The following is a 21702-nucleotide window of genomic DNA, read 5'->3' on the forward strand; positions in this document are numbered from 1 at the left end:
CTTTTTCTCTTTTTTGACTGACTGACTTTTTCTCTTTTTTGACTGACTGACTTTTTTTCTCTCTTTTTTTGACTGACTGACTGACTTTTTTGACTGACTCTCTTTCTTTTTTTCTCTTTTTTCTCTCTTTTTCTCTCTTTTTGACTGACTGACTTTTTCTCTCTTTTTTTGACTGACTGACTTTTTCTCTCTTTTTTTGACTGACTCTTTTTTTCTCTCTTTTTTTCTCTTTTTTTGACTGACTGACTTTTTCTCTCTTTTTTTGACTGACTGACTTTTTCTCTCTTTTTTTGACTGACTGACTTTTTTGACTGACTCTCTTTCTTTTTTTCTCTTTTTTCTCTCTTTTTCTCTCTTTTTGACTGACTGACTTTTTCTCTCTTTTTTTGACTGACTGACTTTTTCTCTCTTTTTTTGACTGACTCTTTCTTTTTTCTCTCTTTTTTTCTCTTTTTTTGACTGACTGACTTTTTCTCTCTTTTTTTGACTGACTGACTTTTTCTCTCTTTTTTGACTGACTGACTTTTTCTCTCTTTTTTTGACTGACTGACTTTCACTTACTTACTGACTCTCTTTCTTTTTTTTCTCTTTTTCTCTCTTTTTTTCTCTTTTTTTGACTGACTGACTTTTTCTCTCTTTTTTGACTGACTGACTTTTTCTCTCTTTTTTTGACTGACTTTTGTTCTCTTTTTTTGACTGACTGTCTTTCTTTTTTTCTCTTTATTTTCTCTTTTTTTTTGACTGACTGACTTTCACTTACTTACTGACTCATTCTTTTTTGTCTGTCTGTCTGTCTGTCTGTCTGTCTGTCTGTCTGTCTGTCTGTCTGTCTGTCTGTCTGTCTGTCTGTCTGTCTGTCTGTCTGTCTGTCTGTCTGTCTGTCTGTCTGTCTGTCTGTCTGACTCTCTTTCCTTTTTCTCTCTTTCTTTCTCTCTTTCTTTCTCTCTTTTTCTTTCTTTTTTTCTTTCTCTCTTTTTTTCTCTTCCTTTTTTTTCCTTTCTTTCTTTCTTTTTTTCTCTTTTTCTTACTTACTTACTTTGTTGAAGCCATGAGTGACGACATATCACTGACCGACACTATTTACCCCTTATTTGATCACTGTTGTATTAATGTTAACAACAGCAATCTTAAGAACCACCTCGTTGTAAAAACTGTCGTAAAAACCACAATTAGAAGACAGGTTGTTGTAGACTTTATTACAAGGAAATAAAGCTGGTTACAAACTGTTTACATGGTTAATGTGTGCATCTCATATTCTTATGGTTATAGATTTATATCACAGTATAGGCCAGTTCAACTCCTTTAAATGTAAATTACAGTGGCAAAGTTTTGTTAACTAAACTAAAAGTCCAAGGAGACAAATAGGAAACTTTTAAAAAAAAAATTCAAATCTTACAATCATAATGATTACAAAAACCTCCTTTAACTGGAGTGCTCTTGCTCTGGCTCTGGATTTGGCTGGGGCTCTTCCTGAGCTGGTGGGACACCCTCTAGAAAGGTACAGAAGTGTTCTGCTATATTGAGGTCTGGTTTCTTCAGCAGCAAGTGACATTTTGGGAAGAAGTAGGCTGCCACTAGTCCAAAGTTGCTTGCCAGAGTGAAACACACATGCACAATAGACCTACTCTTGAAATTCAAGCCTATGTAGATCGGAATGAAGGTTACCCAAAACACACAGTAGAGTAGGGAAGAAAAGGTGATGTCTCTGGCCAGGTTATACTGATGAGGAGGCTTTGCTGCCATGAAGGTGCACATGAATGATGCAAGGCACATTGCACAGTTAAAACCTTGCATCAAGGCAAACCCACTCAAGGGTATCACTGGACATGCCAGAAATTCTCTGACAAAGTCTATGGTCATATTTGCCCGATACTCTGACAGAGAGGGCCCCGCCTGCGCAAACCAGCCACAGATACCAGCCTGCACAGCACAGCAAGCCAACAAAAACAGCCAGCTTCCAGGACCCCTGAGTACATGGAGGTGAGAGGCGGCCAACTCTGGAAACTCTGATATGTAGACTATCTGTTTGAAAAGAGGGGTGATTACGACAGGCTCTCTTTATTGTGTCTCATTCTTAAGCACTACCACATGACAGGAGTTCTTCTGTACTGAGTATTAGCATGACATTCAGTATAGCAGCAGAAACACAAGTATTGTTGATTTTATTAAACAAATCTTCAAGTTTAGTGCATCACATAAAACATTGGAGTCAACCACATGTTTGGCGTGGTGGCTTCCTAAGTTTCGCTCATCATTTGACTGATTTTATTAAACTATTAATTGTTCAATAAATTCAGATCACCTGAAGTGGAGTGACACATGTAGTTAAATGTCCCAGTGTGGTTGTACTCTGTTTTAGTACTCATGGAAGGCCTCTGGCTAGTCATATTTCTTGGTCTGAACCAAATGTCAAAAATAGTACAATAATGGTTTCAATTTTATTCCTCACCTGTAGCGAGATGAACAGGATAATGGAGAGGGCGACTGTTTGGAAAATGCAGGTGAGGGGCAGCTGAAGACGACACACCACATCATCGGGCTGCCCCAGGAAGAGCAGCAGGCAGAGGCAAGCTCCCATCAGGCTGAGCAGAGCTACAAAAACCAAACTTCCTCCCGAGGCTTTTACCATCAGGGTCCCCCGGTGTTTTAAGAACACTACTCCCACAGATCCATGACATACGAGCAGCAGAGCCCCGCCCAGCATCATCGCCAAAGCTTCAGTGGAGTTCCAGGACAGAACGTCAAAGGTGGGTTCAGTGCAGTTAGTGCTGCTGATTAGAGACCACTGACCCTTTGGGCACTTAGTGCATTGGATGTCCTCTATATGTTAGAAGGCACAGGAGGAAATTTAGTTTGGCTAACAAGCACACAATCAAATCAAACTGTATCAAATTACTGCAAGTGAGGTATTGGGGGACTACCCAGCTAAACATTTATACTGTATGAATCTAATATCATCAAAAAGGATTTCCTTTACAAAAGTAATTTATGTAATTTGGAGAAAATATGCACTTTGTTTTCGGTAGAGATTTTAATATGCACATTACATAGATTAATATTGGGGGGGAAATAACACCACTTACCTTTTAGTGTGATACTTTACATAAGCATTCATGGAGAACATGCACTCATTTAAAAAGATACAGTATATCTATGAAAAACATCAATCAAATTGTTTGTTTTGACCAAATGCATTCATATTTCTAAAACACACTTAATAAATAGAAATATACGTTTTGCTTTCATGTAGAAATTAGTTTGAGAAGTAAACATAGTTGTGAATATCATAATCAATTTATGGTAAGGGGCCACATTACCCTCGTTTGCCTGGTAGGTGCCAGGTTGACAGTCGATGCAATCAAAACAGCAGGAATGAAAACCTTTGACTCGGCGGACTTGTCCTTTTGCACATGCTGCTGAACAGGTGGACTCAGGAACCTGCAACAGTTGTAGCATTACAGTTCAAGACCCACAATGCAATATTTAAGGATTGTGTCAAGTAGTAATTTAAAACACGTTTTTTCAAGAGTATATAGCTGAAATATTTATAAAATTACTAAATTTACCTGTGAGTTTGAAGTGTGCCATTTGAAAAGGGTCTTGTTGAGTGTTAGTGTTTTGTAAAAACTTCCAACCATCTCGAAATCTAAAACTGAGTCTTTCCAGACCCACTCGAGAACATTGTAACCAATGTTTGGGTTGCCATCACTGTCAAACACCAAGTTTTTGCCATTTATTTCTACAGATGTACTTTTTAAAACCTCCAATAGCTGGAAAAGAAAATGGTATCCATTATTTAATTAGTATTTTGTGATATATAGCATTTTTTATTTGAAACAATTAGTTGTAATATTTCTTAAAAAAAAAGAAAAAGGAAATATGAAGAAAAAAAATCACCTTCCATGGATAAATTTTTGTTTCTGTTGCCTTTTTGCAGGCAGTTGCATTGCATCCCATCAGGCTGTGCAGTGCCTGTGCTGCACTGTAGATGGCAGCATACACACCGAAAGCTGAGCGCTTCACTACCGGGTCTTCCACCAAGCTGATGTTTGCAGTTGATAAGCTCCAGCACTTCGGGCAAGGATTGTCAGGATTGCCAGACTTTGGTGGTGGTGATGGAGGTGAGGTCCTCTCCCTCTCCTCACTCAGTTTGGTGAAGAGCTCCTGCATGTAGGGGGTCAGCAGATCCAGGGTTTGACTGTCGTCAGCAAATCCAATGATTGTGCCAACTGATTGAATGTTTGGGAGAGAAGTCAGCAGATAATGGACTGCCCAACTTGTGCTGGCAATCCACACGGCTGTCACGTTCCTCCGCATCACCTGTTGTAGATTTGATAGGATTACTGGTCGTGAATACATGATTATTTATCAGATCTACTGCATCATAATTGTCTGCTTCACTAACCTCTTTAAAAAAGATCAGAGCCTGTTCTGGGAGTGAAAACAGTACCACAACTTTGACATTGGTTTTTATTATGTTGTCGATGATAGTTTTCACCATTGCGTCAGGTTCTGTGTAAACAGGAATCAAGCCCTGATAGGCCACACACACAGACTTGTTTTCTGCTATTTTGGAGAATTCTTGCACACCTCCCTGTCCGTACTCTTCCTCAGAGCCCACAATGGCCACCCAGTTCCATTTAAACTCGTTAAGCAGGAGCACAATGACCTCCACCTGCCATTTGTCACTGGGCACTGTTCGGAAGAAAGATGGGTAGAGGAGCTTGTTGCTAAATTTGTCACTTGTGGCACCAAAGCTAATCTGTAGGGAAAAAAGTCATAAAACACCAATATTAGTTTTGTGACCCAGCCTTGATCATTATGGACAAAGAAGCTTTTGAACTGCTTGAGGGCGGCTGCTTTCTATGTTTTTACCACACTAAAATATTATATGCTGAAAAAATCTTTTTTTTGTCGTGCAACTAATTGAAAAAACAAAGCCAGGAATCATCTCCTTGTCGGACACTGTTTGATTAAATAGACCTAGAAATTTATTAATAGAAACATTTGTCACCGAACCTGTGGCATCAGAAAGAATCCCAGCAGCTTTCCTAAGATTGACGCCATCTCCGAACTGTAAGGACCAATCACGGCTGATATGCTGGTCTCATAGTCAGTGTAATTACACTGGACAGACAGTGCGTCGGTAGACTTTTTAGTGAGAAAAGATATGGTCGGCTTCAACGCAACGGCTGATTGTCTACATGTGTCATAGATTTTAAACCCCAACTTCAGGCCAGGGAGCAGAATTTGATGTGCGTTGATCTCATCTACTGTGTATTTCATGACAAGAGCGAGGCCCAGTCCAAAATTATTTACGCTGTGGAAAAGCAGGACAAATAGGATATAAGTCATTTAAGTCAGTTTATGCACTAATTTGGGTGCAGAATCTTCAATTATACGGCCACTTTGTCAAAAAAATGTTCATTACCTTTCACAGCTGATGTTGTCAGGCTCCCGCCTCTGGCTCAGGTTGCTGGTGATATCGTTGATTGGAAAAAGCCCTCCGAGCATGATGTCCCCAGACAAATCAAAGAGGTTGGTTGATATGTTGTTGAACCATTCAGGAGAAGCCACACTGTAACTCCGGCTGCATGTCAAGCAGAAAAGCAGCAGAGCAAAAGGTGCAGCCATGATGCTTAAGAGCTGCAGATGTAGGCTAGATTGAAAAGAACAGTGTTCATATGTGCGGGTACAACAGGAGAAATTGTATGCAAAATCCCCCCAATGGAGTTGATGCAGTTGGTCCCTCCTCTCATCAGCCACCTGAAAGGTGTATTAACAAGTGACGGCAAATCACATCAACTTCCCCTTTAAATGCGCACCTACATTTACATTTGTGGTTTAACGAAATAGAAGCTGGACTATCTTTGTAATTTATACTTAATTGAGAAAAGTTTTTTTTTTTAAAGGAAATGTGATGGGTGGATTCCATTTGTCTAATATGAAAAGGAAAAACTCACTCTGCACCTTGTGTGTGTGCGTGCGTGTGTGTCAATTTTTTTGCAGGTTTGGTTCATTCATCCGGTGAATTTGACTGACATTTGCTTGTGGTTTGCTCTTTGTTTCTCTTTGGGTGTAAGTTTCTCTGAGGACATGAGCACATACGCAGAGTATATTCTTATTTGGTGCTCACATTGAGTTATTTTCACTGCATAAAACATACTTATCAATTAGCAAATACTACTTCTTTTTTTTGTGGGGGACTAATCATTTCATCAAAGTTTAAATTACTCTAAATGTACTTTAACCTGTTTCCTGGTTTAGAAATATTAGCAAGGAGTATAAATCTATATACTGTTAATGTAAATAATAGCTTAAAGTGAAAACAAATCCTAAGCCTGAAAAATTTCGCTTCAGGGGCAATTGGCAAAAACAGCTCTGAAATTCGTGGAAAATGTCTTTCTGTTTGGGTGATTTCTCGATATCATTGTACACACCAGAGGATAATTCTTCAATTTCCGCCTTAAATGGGTACAAAAGAATCTTGCCAACATTGTAACATACATACAATGTGGACAGAGTCTCCTGAGATATCGAGTAAGTGAGGGTTCTCTTTCATTGCTTGTGTCTCTTCTCGCCTCTCATCACAGCACAGTTATCCATTGAAATGCTGACTACCACTCAAGCCCATAGGACAGCAGGACATCTTTCATTTCTTGAATGAGTACTGCAGCATTGGCAATATTTACAGATAGAAATAACGGGTTCTTTTCTGTTTACTGGGTTAATTATTTAATTATTTCGCGCCACATGCCTCACGCCTGAGTTCAGGTGCGGCACCTGAAAAATGTAAGCCCTGATTATATATTCTATGTATGTTTTTTGTTCTTTCACTAAATGTTTTGTTTTTGTTGTTGTAATGATTTTCAGTCGCCTCTGCTTTGGTTTGCATGTAAATTTGCATGCAAAACAAACCCTGGCTGTTTGTCATCCATACAAGCTAATTGACATATTTCCTCCCAATAGATTTGCATAACCCAATGTAAACAGACGCACTTTTTCATCTCTTAAAATGTTACTAGAAAAATAGACAATCCGAGAAGAAAATGCATGTTTATGTCACAACTTCCATCGCTACAGGTTCAGGCTGCTTTATTTGCACTTAAGGCACTGATCTAATGTTTTGGTATCTCCAAACCACAAAAATAACAATAACAGATAATCAGATGATGGCTAAGATTACAAAATCAATTGTTTAACTGTATGTAATAAAAGTAGGAACTGAAAAATAATGATTACACACAAAGAAAATTGAATATTCAATATTCAATATGAATCGGTTTGAAGTCCAACACCTTTAAACAGAAATTACAATTTTAGCTGAAAGCTAAACACCACAGGCAGATTCAGGACTTTAACATTCATAGCCTACAATACATATTATGGTCAGTGTAAGAGCCTCTTCTCTACCTCTATCAGAACTCTGGGATGTGTGTCCAGACATAAATGATAAATATAAACGTATTTTGATTAAGATCTGAACATTTTTCATTAATACAATTTAAATTGAAAAAAATATTCTCAGAATAATTTCCATTTCAATAGGGACAAATTGGAAAGTTAAGTGAATCCTGTCTATTGCACTTTTCATAGGCTTGAGGATGTACTGTGACTAAGAAATTGCACACAATCATCTAGGTGAGTTGCAGCATAGATTTACCCTCCGAACAAGAGTCAAATAATAAAGGGAAACAAAAGGAAAACCTATTTTACTACCAATACAAGGAAGAGTTGGGCTTTATCTCTTTGAAGTCTGCATACTCACACAACAGATGGATTTCCCCACACTGGCGTGAACACAATCTTCTACTTTGATTCATAAGTCAAGAATGATTTCCTCAAGAGAGCATAGAAAGCTACAGTGCAACGCAGCTCCTTAAACCTCCAGCATGCACTACTGCAAATCCTTCTGATGCTTTTTTGTAGCTTTTTTTTATAATTACATTAACATGTACTTCTTGTACTTTCAAGTACTTATCTTTTTTGGCACACCAGTCCAATTTTTGAACCTGTCAGGTTCAGTCAGGGATTGTTCGGGGACATAAAGGACGTCTTCTGTCGCTTATCTTGTTACTCATCTTGACGTAAGAAGCCTGTTGATAAAATTCAATGTTTGTCTTCAGTTCAGCCTGTCTGCTCATTGCACTTACAGTTCATTCTTCTAACACAAGCTTGCATGTAAGGTTTTATCCTCTTTGTAGATAGTTTATTTGCAGAGAGTTTTAAAATGGCTTACATGTTTGTGACTGGATCTTATTTGTTGGCTCATTGTTTCTGTTCTTAGATGTAGACAGTGGGTCCAGATAAACATCTTGTTTATGTTTGAGAGGAGCTTTCTTCCTCAAGCATGAATTAACCTTTTGCCTGGTTGTTTGTTGCAGCTGCAGAAAGTTCTTACAGATAATCTGCAGCAATGCTACACACATACAAACATATTTCTGTTATTTTCCAGTACAAAAAAAAGCGTCTTAACTGACTCAGAGAAAGAAACACTACAGTCATTCTTCCTCTAGGTTGTTCAGAATGCAACCATGATCACAGTGTATAAGAAAACAGCTGAAAGAGAATAGATGAAATAGAAGCTTAAATCACTTAGTGCATAGATTAGGTTTTATTCTCCAATTGCCACAAAAAACTCTGCTACAGCTAGTACAAAATGCTGCAGCAAGGATTTTAACAGGCCCCAAGAGATGCGAACACATCACACTGATCCTTGCATTGGCTGCCATTTAGTTTTTAAAGTTGATTTCATTTTTAAAGCTCAGAATAGTTTGGCTCCAAGTTATATTACGGACCTTTTAATTCCTCATGTACTCTCACGGGCTTTGAGGTCCTCAAATGCTGCTCTCTTGGTGGTTCCAAGATCCAGATTAAAAAAAAGGTAACAGAGGGCCCCCTGACTCTGAAACAACCTCCTACAGGACATTAGGATGGATACAGGACCGTTTTCTCATTTAAGTCACTTCTTAAAATGCACCTTTATAGGCTAGCCTTCCTATGATTCTCTGTTTTTACCCTCCCACTCCATTTGTTTTTTATTGTTTCTATTATTATGTTTTATTACTGTTTTATGCTAAATGTTGCTTTTACTGACATCATCTCTGTCCTATGATTAACACTTATGACTGTTGTTTTAAAGCACTTTGTAAACCCTGTTTTGGAAAGGTGCTGTATGAATAAAGTTTATTATTATCGTCTGGATTTTGCCATATTGGATTTATATTGGCATAATATAATATAAAAACAATACAAAAGCCAGAATTAAACTTTTTTTGTGGACCATCAGCTTTAAAGAGAACACTTTTGTTTCATAGACAATGTCCCGTTTCTCTTAATAATCCAGAGATTAACTGTTGACTGTCTTTATTCTAACCACCTTGACTGAAAAGTATGTGTTTGGGATTATACTTTTTTTTTCCACTGTCAAATCATGGCATCTACAATAACCATGATTCACCTTGACCACAAACTGTTTGCTCAGAGATGCAGGTGTTTATGCTAGTAGCAGCTAATGTAGCATTAAGTTGCTAGTCCAATGCAGAGATATGGAGCTATGTACTTGATTCTTTGTTATTTTGGTTGTTTTTTGTCTTAAACCCCAAAATAATGTTGACACAAAGTCAAATTAATTGAGGTGATTTCATTTGATAGACATCACGCAGCCTCTGGGGCTACATAAGGCTTTGAAATGTTTCCTCCCAACCACAAAATTAGTAGTAGACTTACACCCTTGTTTTTCAAACTCCAAGGAGATGCTTTCAAATGTGCTGACAATTGAAATCAGTTATTTCAGATAAATTTATCAGTGTATAACATTGCAGTTATTTTTCAGGCATGAATGCCATAATACCAGAGGAGACAGTTAATTAAAAAAAAGTCTTAAAGTTTGTTTGAACTCATCCGGGTCCAAATTTCTTCATTTTTTTCCCGCTCTCTGTCCGTCTACTGTAGATAGATTGCTATACAGGCATTCAATTTAGCATACTGATTTATAAAGTTCAACATTTTCTGAGCGCCAATTTCAAGGTTCAACCACTAGATGTCAGATGTGTGTGTTACATAGGCTACTTCTCCTGGAGTCACAGAACCTTCTGTGTTTGTAGGATTGAAATCTTTCTAACTTGTTCATAGAGAGAATATTTATGTCACAAGGAGCTGCAGGCCTGACATGAGAGACCTCAGAGCAAGACATGTTGTGTCGCTGGTGATGGATCGTAGGTGGAGCTTCATGCAACTGTGCGGGCAGCAGGAACATGAAGCAAAGAGATGTTTGAGCAACTGATAACAGAAAGGAACCTGCCTGCGTACATAATGAAATCCTTTTCTCTCTCTAATGTTTTGTTTCTCTTTGAATATGAAGAAACATGTTGTTTCCTGTACTCCTGATGCCAGCTCTCCTGCGTCTGTCAGTAGATTTCCATGGGTTAGCCTTATGACCTGCACAAGAGGGAACACAGTTGCACAACACCTCTCAGATTGAGAAAACATTGGCTTGTTTGCATCAAGGGACACTGTACCCATGTCATTGTGTAACGAATCAGATACTTGCATGTCATGCTTCTTTACCATCATCAATGTGCTCTTGTTGGTACAATGATATCATAGTGTCTCAACGGCCCGAGACGTCCATGACTGTTGCAAAACACAGCGTGAGCTCCATTCCCCTCCTAAGAGAGACCCAGGAATACCACCCTTCCTTTTTGCCCTCCTCCCCTCCCCCTCCCCCGAAGAGTGGCCGGATCAGCCGTGCTGTCTAATCTCCATCTCTGGCCTTCGAAACACTGGGCCTGTTGTTGACATGTTGGCCTCATACCCCACAGGGGCTGACAAATTATTAGCCAGCCTCTGTGTGCAGAGTGAGGACAGCCAGCTTAGCCAGGCAGCAGAATACTAAAACTGTGCTGCCTTGAGATATGAAACTATCAGTCCTCATCAGCTCTGTGGCAATGATGCTGAGGGATATAATGTGGGAAAGATCCTATTGCATGACGGCAGCGTGGGCGTCTGGTCAAGGTTGACCCATCCGTAGTGGTGCAATACAGCTCAGTTTACACGTTGTGCTGAATAGCTTGCATGTAAGTCTAATCACAGCCTGAACATGTGTGCTACAGTGGTGTTTTTACCTCACCCTGAAGGGTTAAATAATGGATCCATCCTCCCCCACTTCCAGCAGTAAAACTTGTTCTTCTTCGTGTCTTCAACCCTTGTGTGTGTGGCTAACAAGTCTGTTGCAACTTGTATTTGTACATACATTCACATGTGCAGCGCTATAGAAACAATGGATGACATATTTTGGCATTGTTATATTGTACTTATAGTCTGAAGAATTTTCAAGCCAATGCTTTGTTTCCTGTCTTTGATTTCACTCTTCTTTCTTTGTATTGGGTGTTAACATTTATACTCTGAGTTTAAGTAGGCTTATTGTGCAAAAAGTGAGAAAACTAATACATATAATCAAAAATATAAATTCACTAAGTTCCTATGCAGTAGCACTGACCAGCAAGGACTGAAACATTGATATTTGCAGTCGGGACTGAATAACCTGCAGGTCACGGGGGGGGAAAAAAATACTTTGCTGTTCGTCTCTTAAAAGCATGTACAGTTCAAATCAGGGACAAGAGTGTTTGGCTTCATCTGGGACTGTCTGCTCTGCTACTCACCCAGCAGAGAATAAGTGACACACAATCAGCAGCCCCATGGGTTTATAGAAAATGTGGGAGAATTTTATGGTCTTGTTGAATCATTACGGGTAAGGAGAAGAGAAATGTTTCACCATGTGCCGAACACTTCTTCTGTGTTATGAAATGACAAGAACAGAAAAAGGGATTGGCGCAGACAGCTGACAGAGTTGACACGCAAAAAGCAGAGATCCTGTGTACGTGTTGGACATGTTTGCATAAATCCTCAGACTGAGGGAGCAGGAAGAACGACAAGCAACCTTGATTTTTTTTTTCTCTGGGACAAATGTATGTGGTTATCTTTCAGCTTGTGCACATGCATCCAGGTTGCCACAGCTGTGTAAACTCTGCTGACATTATGAACACGTGAGCTGCAGGTCACTAAAAGTTCCTCACAGGGTAGGGTACTGAAATCAAGATGAGATGAACATGCTGTCAACAAAATACAGCATACAATATTGCAATAACATTCCATACTGTCTGTAGTACTTTCCTCTTGCTCTTCCACCTTTTCCTTTAACTGTACGGCTCTACTTGTTTCAACAGAAGTAGCGTAGTATCTAACCGTAGCAATATTTGTTACCCCCTCCTCATTTTTAACGTTAACGTTACAAACACTAAATAGGAATCTACCCTTGAATAACAACTTTACTGTTGCCTACAACACTGTGAGCTTTCACAGTGGTGAACATGAAGCGTACACCGTTCACTTAATGGATGTGTGTCTGCACAGTCTACTCCTGCTGTACGTCTGTAAGTCACACGAAACAACAAAGGGGAGGGTGGGTTTAGTGTGTCTTCAAATTTTGACCGTGCACAGCGCTCATGTGAGAAGACAACAGAAAATTTGAAGCAGCCTTTGAAACCAAGTATTTATACACTGAAATAGGACTGATTTTTATTTTTCTGCGTAAGTCTTGCTGTTTTTACAGCGGATTCCACCTTCATGCGCCGCCTAGACGCTGCTTTCTTTTCTATGAGACTCTGCTGCGATTGGTCGGCAGTAGCCTATGTTTATGTTACACCATGATGATATATTTTCGTTCTATCTTTGGATCACGTGAAGCCTGAACCGTGGGGAGTGATCCGCGTGGATCTCTGATCATCTGTGATCTGTTTTACTAGTCTTCTTCACAGGTGATTCCTAATAGAGTGTGGTTTTTAATAGCAGTGTTCACTAATGAACACACTCAAGCTTTCACTTTTGAATATGTCTTGTTGTTTACAGTGTTTTTGGTGTCAAGCAAAACACAGTGTAGGTTGTTTGAATTGCATCAGTAACTTCATTGTACTGATGGTACACTTTGATTTCAAAAGGATGAGTGATGCAGCAGAGCACTTTATAGTTTGAGTTTTTATCTCTCACATAAGACTGTGGGGGTGTTGTTGCGTGTGTATATGTGTGTCAAGTCAAGTGTGTGTGTGCTGTGTGTGGTGTCATGTTACATCCCAGAGCTTAATGATAGCTGTCATCTGTTATCCTCCGGTCTGTGACTCATCAGACGGGTTATCTGTGATCTTTGAGTTCGTCTGCTCTCCTGTTGCGGTTTTTTGACTTCTGGCAGATGGTTGTATGAGACATTTCCGAAAGTAAAAATAAAATCTCTGCAGCAGAAAAAAAAAAAAGAAGATGAATGAAAGATGGGATAAAACATGTTCAAAAATTTTAGGGGCAGAGCATAAGTATTTTTCTTCACCCTGAATGACAAAGTAAAAACAATCTGACAAAGAATAATCACCTGATCTGTAGATAAACTCATCATTGCTTTGCTGTCTGGACACATTTGAACTGTTTTGGTCTGCTTTTATAGCTCTCAATGCTTTGTTGTTCCTCAGAACAAAAACAATAATAACTATAAACAAATAAAACATAGCAAAGTACTTAAAAGATAAAATATGTGTATTATTTCCCTCAGAGGTTGATAAAGATCCAACCTAAAAGAGATGGACGAGATGAACAGAAACCCACTCCATATGGATGACAACATTTCTTCTTAAGTTGTTGAATGTCTAGTGTTGATAACTTGTTTGCCAGAAGTTGTTATTCCTTTCAGATCCACGGTCATATTGCACCAGATAGCACATATTGCACCAGATAGCACATGTTATGTTATGTGCTATCTGGTGTATATATGTTGGTGTATATGTTATGAGGAGTGTTATGTGCCCAATGTATACAGAGACTTTAATAGTTATTCAAGTGCCAACAACACAACTGAGAATACTAAATAAAATTTAAAAAAATAGATAGACTAGTAGCTGTGTTGTGTTCCCAATGTACACAGGCTATACCTCTCAGCTGCCTTTAAATCGCACCACTGCCCTTTGCTGCAAGTCATCCGCCATTCTCTCCCAATATGTCCTGCCTCTCTTTGAATTTCCTGCCTCCCTGAATTTCCCTCGGGATCAATAAAGTATCTATCTATCTATCTATCTATCTATCTATCTATCTATCTATCTATCTATCTATCTATCTATCTATCTATCTATCTATCTATCTATCTATCTATCTATCTATCTATCTATCTATCTATCTATCTATCTATCTATCTATCTATCTATCTATCTATCTATCTATCTATCTATCTATCTATCTATCTATCTATCTATCTATCTATCTATCTATCTTTAGCTGTGCTGTCTTTTTCAATAAAGGCAAAAATGACTCAAAAAAAGTTATTAAGAAAAAAAAAAAGAGTTTTTCCCCTTATCCCATCAAATATAGCAACTTAAACAGCGAGTTCTAATTAAAAATTTCCCTGAATGATAAAAGTGATTTTAAAGCATTTAAGGTCAGTGTCAGCAAAAACATCCACAATACACCAAGCAGCTTGATGAGACTCATGGGAGCCTGAGACAAGAACACTGACAATAATGACACACACTGTTGTCAGAAGATGGACTCTCTTTTAAGTTCAGCCTTTCCTCGGTTCAGGCTTTGTTTGAAGTGAGGTAGCCTGTCTGTGAGCAGCTGGAAAAACATCCGATGAGTGGGCGGCGGGATCCGAACAGTAAGAAATTGTTGTCGCTACGGGCTGGAACACTTGGAAGTTAGATGAGCGGGGAGCAGACGAGCTCTGTGGAATTTTACCAGGTCAATCTTATGTAAGAGGCTGAGCTGACATGGGACACAGTCATTCAGACAAAGGCATAGAGCCAGGTTACACTGCTCCAGACATGCTGTTTATGAGGAGAAACATGATGGGAGATGAAAGCTTTGATAGTCTGCAGCCTGGAGCTCCATCTTCACTGTATGACTCTGCCTCTCTTAAATCCGCTCATTCAGTGTTTTCTCTCATTGTTCAACCTTTTCCCTCTCTGCTTCCGTCCAAAGTCTGAGTCACACTCTGAGGCTGTCAGTCACCGGGTGATTTGATGTGGGTTTATTAAAAGGAGGCCTCACTCTCCCTCTGACTCAGTGAGGCAGACGGGGATTAGCATCTGCTGTGAAGAACGGAGGTGTAGTGGGAGAGGAGGAGGTTGGTGGTGGCCTGTTTTTAGACACATACCAGCTGCCACAGTGACCCTCAGGGTGTCTGGCCTCCTCAGTACAGGTTCAGAGTTGCCCCATGCCAAGTCATTTCAGGCAACCTGTCCATGTCTGCATTCATTCTCCTACAAAGAAGTTTTCTTAATCACTATGTCATCATCATACATTAATATCCTCTAAGTGTGGAAGGGATGTTGTTATAAGTTCTCAGGAAATTGAAACCTTTAGTGCATGTTGACTGAAAAAATAGAATCGAAGTTAATGTTAACTTTTACACTTTATGTGAACAACTCTTTAGTTTTTCATTTTTTTCCAGATAGCTTACATAAGTTGCACTGAAATTTTACCCATCCATCTATTTAAGCATTTGCAAAACTTGATAATTAGTCAATAAATTGTTTCTTTTCACCCTGTTACTAACTTGTAAAGATAGACACTCCCAGCAGAAAATTGCAATCTTCCAATTTGTACTTTTAACACAAATTAAACAAATCCCTGCAGCCATTGTCACAAGGTTTAAAATCCACCTCAGCTCTAGCTTTTAGTCTGCTGTCGTTAGGTTGATTGAAATCTAGGTTGAAACAGAATTTCCAGCACTCTAAAGGGGACTCTAGAGCCCATGTAGTAACAGATTGGTGACATATATCAGTCTTCATCCATTAATTTTTACAGTCTATGGCACCTGAAATGTAAATATTGTACAGTTTGTGTCAGTACTTAGAAATAGGGGACATGTGTGATATGAAATGTGTAATGATTAAAATAGATTATATCTGCAAACCAGCCTTGAATGGTAAGAAAGGCTCTTTTAGTGGTGAACTGTTAGACATTCAAGTGAAGAATTTTTCTTCAACAAAGAGTGTGTCTACATTTGGCCCTTTTCCAACTTCCATCTTTCTGTAATGGAAACCCTGGCTATCAGTTTTCTGCTCATTAGCAAACAAGACCAGAGATGGTGAACATGATTTAACCAGCACCCTCTATATTACCCCAATCAGTCCATCAGTTTCCCACATATTTCAGCCTTTGCTTATGAGCTGTACATAAAGGGGCAACCTATGCAGCTTCCAGCTGCTCATTAGGCTGCTTAACAGTGTGTCACTATTTAAATTATTTTTAGAGCCGGAAATGAGGGAAAGAGAGGAGACAAAAAGAGGGGGAAAAAAAGAACATTTCATTGTTGGAATTGTGAGGACAGGTGGTATGTCTGCTGTAAAATTAAATAAATAAAAACAAGAAGCATAATCCTGATACACATGCCAAATTCTAGTATTTTAGTAACCAAGCTTGGTGACATTTAAACCTGCAATAACATACTTTAAGTGACTTTGTTGCAGTGGAAACAAGCTGTAAACAGACACCTGTGAACTGATAAGGGGAGATTCTTACCACACAATTGCCACTTTCTAATACAGAAGATCCCAGACAAGCACAATTGTATTTAGGTCAGTTATATATAAATAGTTGTATTCCAAAGTTATAGCTGGAGTCTTGTATTGCCCCGTTTCCACACAGCAGTCCGGTACGGATCAGTACGGTTTGGTACGGTTTGGTTCGGTAAAGCCTGATCCCGTTTGTGTTTCCACAGCCATCTGTGCCCTATTTGGTAAGCGGTGTGTAAGCCGGAAGCCGATATCCGCTACTATCGACGTGACTTAATCGTGTCACATGATAGCAGCTAACTACTAACAGCTAACCGCTAACTTATAAATTCAACAACGGAGAAAAACGTGACACAAACAAAACCAACGCTGGTTAATAATAATAAAATAAATATGTGTGCCTCTAAACAGGCTTATCAAAGCTGAACAGCAGAACTGCTGTTTGTCCACATGATGTACCTGCTACAAACTTCAAGCACAAGTTGACTGGCATCTGACAGTGCTGTAGCCTAAGCAGGTATATTGCATTTTATTTGGATAGATGACTCAGTTTGTGCTCATGAGATGAAGGTTTTGCGTCACTCTGGTCACCTTACAGGAAAATCCACATTGCATTACTCTCTGTAAGTGACAATACCAGTCATCACCATTATAATACAGAGGTAATAGCCCTCATGAGGACAAGCTAGTACTGTAATAGAGGGTAGGGCCTTTGATTGAACTGGAGCCCCCTTTAAAATGAATCTGTAATAATGTTGAACTGGTACACAAAAATACTCTAAATTGTTTGTGTATTTTTTTTCTAACTAAGCTCTCAGTCTGTTTCTCTGCCCCCCACCCCCAAAACACCCAACTGTCTTCAGTGTGATGAATGATGTCCTGTGTGCCGTGGCTCCTCCTGACTGACAGCAGGGCTTGCGTGTGAAGATACAGGCTGCCTCACAACCATAAACCTAAAAAACCTGGGGAAGGGGGCGGTGTTAGAGGCTTCCCTCTAATTGCCAAACACCTGTATGTGACTCAGGCAGAGTTAATCACACACCTTTACGGCACAGCAGAAAATGTACCACACCAAAGGATGAGACAGAGAGAGAGGATGTATTTGATCTGTATAATCAAAAAAACATTTTAGATTATCATTGAAAAAAATGCATGTATCTAGTTATCAATGTTTTGCTTTTATCAACACAAAAGATCAGTCATAAGTGTAACATTTCATTTCACTTTGCAAACCTATTATATTAATATTTCTCAAAAAAAAAAATCACACTTGACCTACATTTTTACACAGACTCTAAATCATGTGGAGAGCAGTTTTTTGGCACTTACTGCCTTTCTGCTTGTTTCAAATCAGTTGTCATGATTTTAAAGGAATAATTGCCCAGTTTTATTTTTTTTATGGATGGAGAGGTAAGTACATGTATCCAAAACTATTCATTTAACACTGCTTTGAATTCTGCCTTCTTTGTGATTCAACTTGGTAACAGCAAATCAGCCTTAAAGTGACTTAAGAAATGTATTTAGCAGTTTGGTGAGAAAGATATTACTTTGTGAAATGCAGCTCTAGCAAAAAGTTCAGGCAGGAAAAGTGTATTTTGCATAATGGGTAATTTGTTCATTCTCACATTAGGCTGTATTGCATGATCACTCAATTTCCTGTTGTCATCAGCTGTTCTTATCACATCTATCCCATTGAGCTGCTCCACTTCCTCATTGTTATCCTATCATATTTTTTCGCTGTCTTTTTAATTGAAGGCTTCCTCTTCCTCCAGTTCATTCATGCTATCGAGTTAGCTCTGGTTTTAACCTGCAGCCTCCTAGTTGGACGTGCCTGGACAGCCTGCAAATTGAGATGTCCAGGTGGCATCCTATGCCTGAACCTCCTCAACAGCATCCTTTTGATATGAAGAAGTTGCAGCTCCACTCCAAGGACCACCCTGATCAGTTCCATAACTAATCTCTAAGGCTAAGCCCAATAACCTTCTGAGGGGAAGTCACGTCAGTCACTTGAATTTGTGATCTCATTCTTTTGTTCATTACCCAAAACTTATTATCACAGGTGAGGGTTGTAAAATAGAGTGATAAATGGAAAGCTTTGCTTTGCTCAGCTACCTCTTCACCCAGACTGTACAGTACTGTACAATGTCAGCACCAAACTTTCATTCAGTTTTACAGTACATTTAACCTTTACTTGTGAACATGACCCACAGAGCATGAACTTCTTCACTTGGGCAGAAACTCACTGCCCACTCAGAGGGAGCCATCTTCCACTGTTAGCCAGGGTGCAAAAGGGAGACAAAGTACCAAGCTATATCGATTTTTCACCTGACCTTGTCATGTGTCAGCATTCTTGCATTTGAGCAAACAGTGTGTTTGTTAATGTTTGTTAGTGAATAAACAAGGCAGCAGGAAAATAGAGGAGCTATTTCATGGGATTTAAAAGATCTCAAAAGTCGTATGTTTACATTTGGATTGAGTAACAAGACCAGAGCAGTTATAAAAGAATAAGACTGTGTGCACAAGGAGTACAATGTATGTGTGTAAATGACAGACGGTGTGGGATGACGTTTGGATTAAGTGCAAACGTAAAAGTTTTGTTAAGGTAAAGTAGATAGTAAAAATCTATTGCACCTGTAGAGTGTATGGTACGATTATGTGGGCAAAAGGAAAATAGGTTATGGCGACGATACGCGTGTGTGTGTGCGTGTGCAGAGGGTAAAGTGGATGTTTGACTCCACTGGAATGTGGCGCTGACTCAGTCCGTCTGTCAGCCATGGCCATGCTCGCTCTGTGGACTTATTCACACTCTGCGACCCTTTCAGGGGGGCGGCCTGTTGCCTCATGCTGGATTTCCGGCAGGACTTTTGGAATTTCAGGGAACAGAACTCCAGGAAGCTCTGGAATATGAACTTGTTTGGGTTCAGGCTTGTATATATACACCCTTTTCTGGATTCATTTAATAAATCAAATTCCTTCGACACGCAATTGATATTGAAAGTAAAAAGACCAATTTAATGGTAATAAAAGAAGTTTAACTTAACAGGTAAAATACTTCAACAAATACATTTTCTTCAGAAAGCATTGATAAAATGATTTCCCAAGGGTTTATGTTGCCCTTATGAATGGACCTGGATACACTAATAAAGGGATCGGTGCTTAATTTTGATTTATTAATCTTATTCTTTGGTGGTCAATTTCAGAAAGCCACAAAGTGATATTTGATACATACATGCTTGTTGTCTAACAGTGGCACGAGTAGTCGGTCTTGTTTTTCGTCCAAACTTTCAGTTCACTTTCTGTAGTGAACTATCTCAACAAGAATGGCAGAGATAAAATAGGATGCATATTTTTAAGTTACCCAAAGAATAACTGTAAAATATTTTCATTGTACCAGAATTGAAAGCTATAGTGCAACAATGTCAGGTCAGAATATCCCCTTTCACACTTCAGTGTATAAAAGGAAACACACAAAGTGATGAACAAATTCCTGTCAGCCTCAACACTTTTTTAAAGGTCACAATGATTTAGCACCATGCCTGTAATACATTTTTAGCAGTGACATTAAAAATATGCTTCACCAGCAAGACCACACAATCAATGGGATGTAATTTGACAACTTGTTATTAGTTATGCTGGAATGACAATGATGTTGAATGATTTGCTTTCGTCTGTAAGGAGATCTGCTCCCGGGCACAACAAACCCTTTTTAGGGCCTTTTCGGGAGGGAGAAATGAAAGAAATAGAAAAAAGCATTGGGAGGGAGGGGTGCGGAATGTGAGAATGAAAGGGGCTAGTGGAGCTAAGAAAGGGCTAAGTTTGAATTTATGGGAATACCGGAAGAGGCACGGTTGAGGTGTAGACCTACAGTACATTGAAACTTTACTATATAGCAATACTTATTGTTGTTAAGCTAACTGTATATTAGAATACTAACTATTATTTTGCCAAGCCCATATTTTAAAATGCTAGCAGTAAGCATGTCTTCTTGCTAAAGTTAGGTTTACCTGATAGATAACATTTAGCATTAAGAAGCCAAACTGCTCATGTTTCACATAAACCAGTTGTCAATATAGCACAGACTAGGTCTTAAATTTGATTTGATATTGATTTGATTTAAGTTTTATTAACATACATATTTTTGGACTTTTGAGACAATAAATAAGTGTACTTGCTGGTCCCCAAAGAAGCTCCCTAAAGCATATATCAGGAGGCCATGACATAAATTAGAGCTGAGCATTTCAAGATTAATCTGAGACATCACAAAACGCACATAACAAATTTTAGATGTTTTTATTCATGTTATGGCCTTCGCTCCTGCACTATATGTACACCACCATATACACATTTTTTATCTTACTTTGTCTGTCGAAAACATTAGGTGGCAATCTATCAAAAACCCTCACAGCACTGTTTGTGTTGAGTCAGTCTGTTACAATCAGACATGTCTCATGTAACTAATCAACTGACGTCGTCATTTAATCACAGTTGTTGCAGGGAAAAAAAGGCTTGTCTTGTTCTTTGCCTCCAACACGCCTTGTCCCACCCTCTCCAGACAGGGTGGGCTCATCAGAAGATCTCCTCCCTCTCCAGATGCTGGCTATAGGAAAAAGAACAGACTGTCTGTCATTTTGGGATTAACAACAAGGGCCTACTTCACAGAGCAATCAAAACACACATTTCAGTTCTCATAGAGTGTGTGCGTGCGTGTGTGTAATGTGTGCACTACAGTATTTCTAGTTTTAGTTTCTTTATACTTTTAGTTCAATATTTGCAGTATTACATTTGCATCAATCATAATTTTTTCCTAAAAACGACACATACAGTACATGCATACAATGACCACAAAAAAACAACCTGCATGGGGCCGACCTGCTCCATCATGAACTTTCTGTTTAGCTGATTTTGAACTTTTACCAACGTTAGTTCATAGTTTTAATAGTGTGTTTTCATACTGTTCAATCTAGAGCTAAAATGTTTTCCTCAAAATGTAACAGTCCTGCTCCCTCCGTGACACGTGTTGGCACCTTTGCTCTGGAGGATGTGTACGACTGGATCTTTGAGCTTCTGAACTGTGTTGAATTTCTCACGGTGTGGTGTTGTACACACTCTGCACTTCCGCTGCTGTGTTCAAGTGTCAAGTACACAGAGT

General features: G+C 39.0%; 1 protein-coding gene across 1 annotated transcript; it reads right to left on the reverse strand.

Moving 5' to 3' along the window:
- Positions 1-1381: 1381 nt before the first annotated feature.
- tas1r3 (taste receptor, type 1, member 3) lies at positions 1382-6492 on the reverse strand. Its single transcript, XM_079341813.1, has 8 exons — positions 5432-6492; positions 5015-5320; positions 4406-4757; positions 3898-4320; positions 3567-3770; positions 3318-3438; positions 2450-2820; positions 1382-2022 (listed from the first exon to the last, which is right to left on the reverse strand). The coding sequence occupies exons 1-8, from the start codon at positions 5632-5634 to the stop codon at positions 1423-1425; spliced, it is 2580 nt and encodes an 859-aa protein (XP_079197939.1). The 5' UTR covers positions 5635-6492; the 3' UTR covers positions 1382-1422.
- Between the last annotated feature and the right edge of the window lie 15210 nt (positions 6493-21702).

Source organism: Symphodus melops, assembly GCF_947650265.1.
Source record: "Symphodus melops genome assembly, chromosome: 4".
NCBI classification, from domain to species: domain Eukaryota; kingdom Metazoa; phylum Chordata; class Actinopteri; order Labriformes; family Labridae; genus Symphodus; species Symphodus melops.

Excerpts from the sequence above, each read along its gene's own strand:
- tas1r3 (XM_079341813.1), bottom strand. The coding sequence starts at position 5,634 with ATGGCTGCACCTTTTGCTCTGCTGCTTTTCTGCTTGACATGCAGCCGG. Across the intron at positions 5,321-5,431 it reads GACAACATCAGCTGTGAAAG|CGTAAATAATTTTGGACTGG; the intron begins GTAATGAACATT and ends GCTTTTCCACAG. Across the intron at positions 2,023-2,449 it reads TCCTGTTCATCTCGCTACAG|ATAGTCTACATATCAGAGTT; the intron begins GTGAGGAATAAA and ends CTTTTCAAACAG.